The following is a 3,401-nucleotide window of genomic DNA, read 5'->3' on the forward strand; positions in this document are numbered from 1 at the left end:
TTTTGAGTATGGTTTTTGATAACTGAGTCTGATAAGTGAGTATTGCATTTTTAGGTTACGTAGAATAATTAGGTTCCAAGACAGCTGGTCCTGACTTCCAAAAACTTTAATTTTTTATTCGTTCAATACACATACATACATTATTTTTTTAAGGTGTTTTAAAATGTTTAGAAACCTTAGAAATGTAAAGATATATAAAAAAAATAATTTTCGACTTTTTTTTGGTATTACTAGAACTTACTCTACTGGAGATGAATAAAAACGACACTTTATTTATAACTATTACATTTATTTAATCTATTACAATACTCATGTCATTATATAAACGTTGTCATCTGATACTTGTTCGAAGTAAATTAGGCTTTGCCCATTTTCTTAGCAGCTTCTTTAGCCATTTCAGCCATCTTTTTCATAGCTTCTGGCCCACCTATAATGTTTGACACATAAGTTATTTGGGTACCATAAATGTATATTAATTAATACGTGCTGAATGTGCATTAACTTAAACCTATCAAATAAAAAATATTTAAAAACATTGACCCCCATTTTTTGTATTTCATAGTGAAAGAATGAAAAGCTTATGATGAATGCTCCAGCTGAGAGCATCTGTGTGGCCCAGCGAAAATGGTGAATGAATAGTGACTTTTTTTTTGTAATATCTAAGAATATTCGTCAAACACATATGTGCAGACATTCCAGAGTGTGGTGATGACTACATATGTGTTCAATGCAGGTTAACTTGAAATGTCCGGTACTAGGTACCACTTTTTAAAATCATATTTTTTGTTAGCGAAGTTTGATTGATAGTATTAATTATTTTTAGCAAAGGTTGATTTCTAACTTTGTTATCTAACATAATTTAATAAACATTTTAGTCATAATTTAATAAACATTTCGTAAAATATTTTTTGATTTATTTATAAATAATTTTAGGTGTCCGCCACTCGGGGACTTTTGGTATCTATAGTTTTTAATATTTTATTTAAAAGTTCTTGACAACGGCCTGAAATAATATCGATTATTATTGATTACGGCTTGCTTATAAATAAATAAATAAATAAATAAATAAAATTTCCTCCATTTGGCTGGCATACCTGCTGGCATTGCGGGCATACCTCCAGGCATACCTCCAGGCATACCTCCAGGCATACCTCCAGGCATACCTCCAGGCATACCTCCAGGCATACCTCCAGGCATACCTCCAGGCATTCCTCCAGGCATTCCTCCAGGCATTCCTGCGGCTACTTTTTGGGCTTCTACAATAATTATTTTTATTACGTTTTCATCATTTTATATTTTTTCAAATAATATACGTCGACATAAAAAGATCGTATTAATATTAGGTTGTCAAATATCTCCCTTCCGCCTTTTTGTATTATAAACCATACAAGAGATATTTGACAACCTAATATTTAACGAATTCACTTTTTTAAACATGTATCTTTAACAACATTTGTTTACTTTGAAAGTTCTATTTATTTTAATACACAATGACTTGTATTATGGTGAGAAATTCTTCTTTTTACAAAGATACATACATAATGTATGTCTTTCTCAGTTGATTTATTTTAGTTGAAAGAATGAAAGCCACTCTTTTAGTATTTCATTTATTGTATTGGAATTAAATTTTGTTTCAAAAACGTAAAAAAAACTCATTTTTTAAATAAACGAACACACGACGTTTTTGCAGGCAGAAACATTTTGCTTATGTCTAGTGTAATAATTTTCGCTGGAAAAATTAAGCAGCTATAAAAAGTTTTTTGAATCAAAATTAAACAGTTAGAGATATATAAATGTTTCAAAACTTCGAACATAAATAAATTATATATTTAGAGAATATAATTTTTTTTTTTAATATCTATTTAATAATTTTAAAATTTATAGATTGAAAGGTTTCAGAAAACGGTGAATGAAGGTTTTCGCAAGTTAAGGTATAAGGTTTTTAAAATTATGATGGTTTTAAATAATGTGTTATTTATAAAAATTATGGCAAATTTTGATGTTAAAAATATATGCAACTGAATTTTCAGAGAAATCTTGTACATATTCTGAAAAATATTACATCAGCAAAAATTATTTATATTAGTAATAATTGCGTAATATGTATCACCGAAAGTTCTAATGCTTAATCAAATTATTAACACCATTTCATTAGTTTTATGATTTAATAAAATCAAAAATACATAATATTGCATAACCTATTAATACTATTTATTGATCATTATGATATATCAAACATGATATTGAGCCGAAAAACGACATATTTAGGAGCCAATTTTCAGATAAAATAGAAATATTATAGTACTGCTATGTCAAGGGTCTATCTTCGTATGAGTTGGTAGCAACGAAAGCTATGTCTTTGCTGAGCGATTTACACATAAAACTTAACTTCACGCACGTGTTGTCAATGAGATGTTAGAAAGTTGCACTTATAATAAAATTGCTCTTTGACGTTCATGCGTTTTGTAGGTTAGGTTTTATGTGTAAAACGCTTGAACGCACAGCAAATACATAGCTTTTTGAAAGTTCATTATTACCAACTCATACGCAGATCTACTCGTAATATAGCATTACCATAACATTTCAATTTTATCCAAGAAATGCCCTGTATTTTCTTTGAAAATGTTATTTATACATACCTAGTCCAAAACGAATAAATAATCATATTTTATGCAATTATTTGAGAAATTATAATATATAATATATAGGTTCTTTCAAAAACTTCATATACATTTGAATATTCTTGTAATTGCACATACCTTTAGCAAACGTTTCCATTACTTCTGTTTCGCTTCCTGGTGCCTGAAATATATATATATATATTTTTAATTTTACACTTATTATATCACCTTCAACTACTTATATTTTATTTATTTCATTAAAAATTTCAAAATTTATTTGAATTATTATATCACTCACAGCGCTAACAGCTGCAATAGCTACGAAGAAAGCCAAAATTACTGCAAATTTCATTTTGATTTTTTAACTTTTTTTTATAGAAATATATTAGATTTGATGATATCAAAATATCAAAGTTTACTGGCATTTTCCACGAAATTATTATGCTTTTATAGTCTAATTCTGTAAAAAAGAATAGTTCAGATCAACAAAATAATTAAGCACATGTAACAGAAAGGCATTATTCGTTTTGTAAGAGTTTTGATGTTTGTGATGATAAATTATCTAATGTGAAAATAATTTTCAATTATTCTGTTATATAGAAAATGCACAGAACCGTATCGTTTCAATCTTTTTATATGAAATTACAATAATCTCATGCCTAATCTGTACAGAATCTGTCGTAAAAAAGTTTTTGTTAATAGAATGTTTGTTAATGCTACAACTTTAAAAATTTGCTTATTTGTTGTTTTTTTTAAATCAGAGCGAATTAGAAAATTAAA

At 27.6% G+C, this 3,401-nt stretch overlaps 1 protein-coding gene across 1 annotated transcript; it reads right to left on the reverse strand.

Annotated features, from left to right (window-relative positions):
* Positions 1-356: 356 nt before the first annotated feature.
* LOC113363915 (FAM10 family protein At4g22670-like) lies at positions 357-2,973 on the reverse strand. The gene is made up of 4 exons (XM_026606399.1): positions 2,920-2,973; positions 2,760-2,802; positions 1,095-1,256; positions 357-427 (listed from the first exon to the last, which is right to left on the reverse strand). The coding sequence occupies exons 1-4, from the start codon at positions 2,971-2,973 to the stop codon at positions 357-359; spliced, it is 330 nt and encodes a 109-aa protein (XP_026462184.1).
* Between the last annotated feature and the right edge of the window lie 428 nt (positions 2,974-3,401).

This window comes from Ctenocephalides felis, unplaced genomic scaffold (genome assembly GCF_003426905.1).
Source record: "Ctenocephalides felis isolate EL2017-DRISC unplaced genomic scaffold, ASM342690v1 CF-g0.4_SCAFFOLD_00365, whole genome shotgun sequence".
NCBI lineage: Eukaryota > Metazoa > Arthropoda > Insecta > Siphonaptera > Pulicidae > Ctenocephalides > Ctenocephalides felis.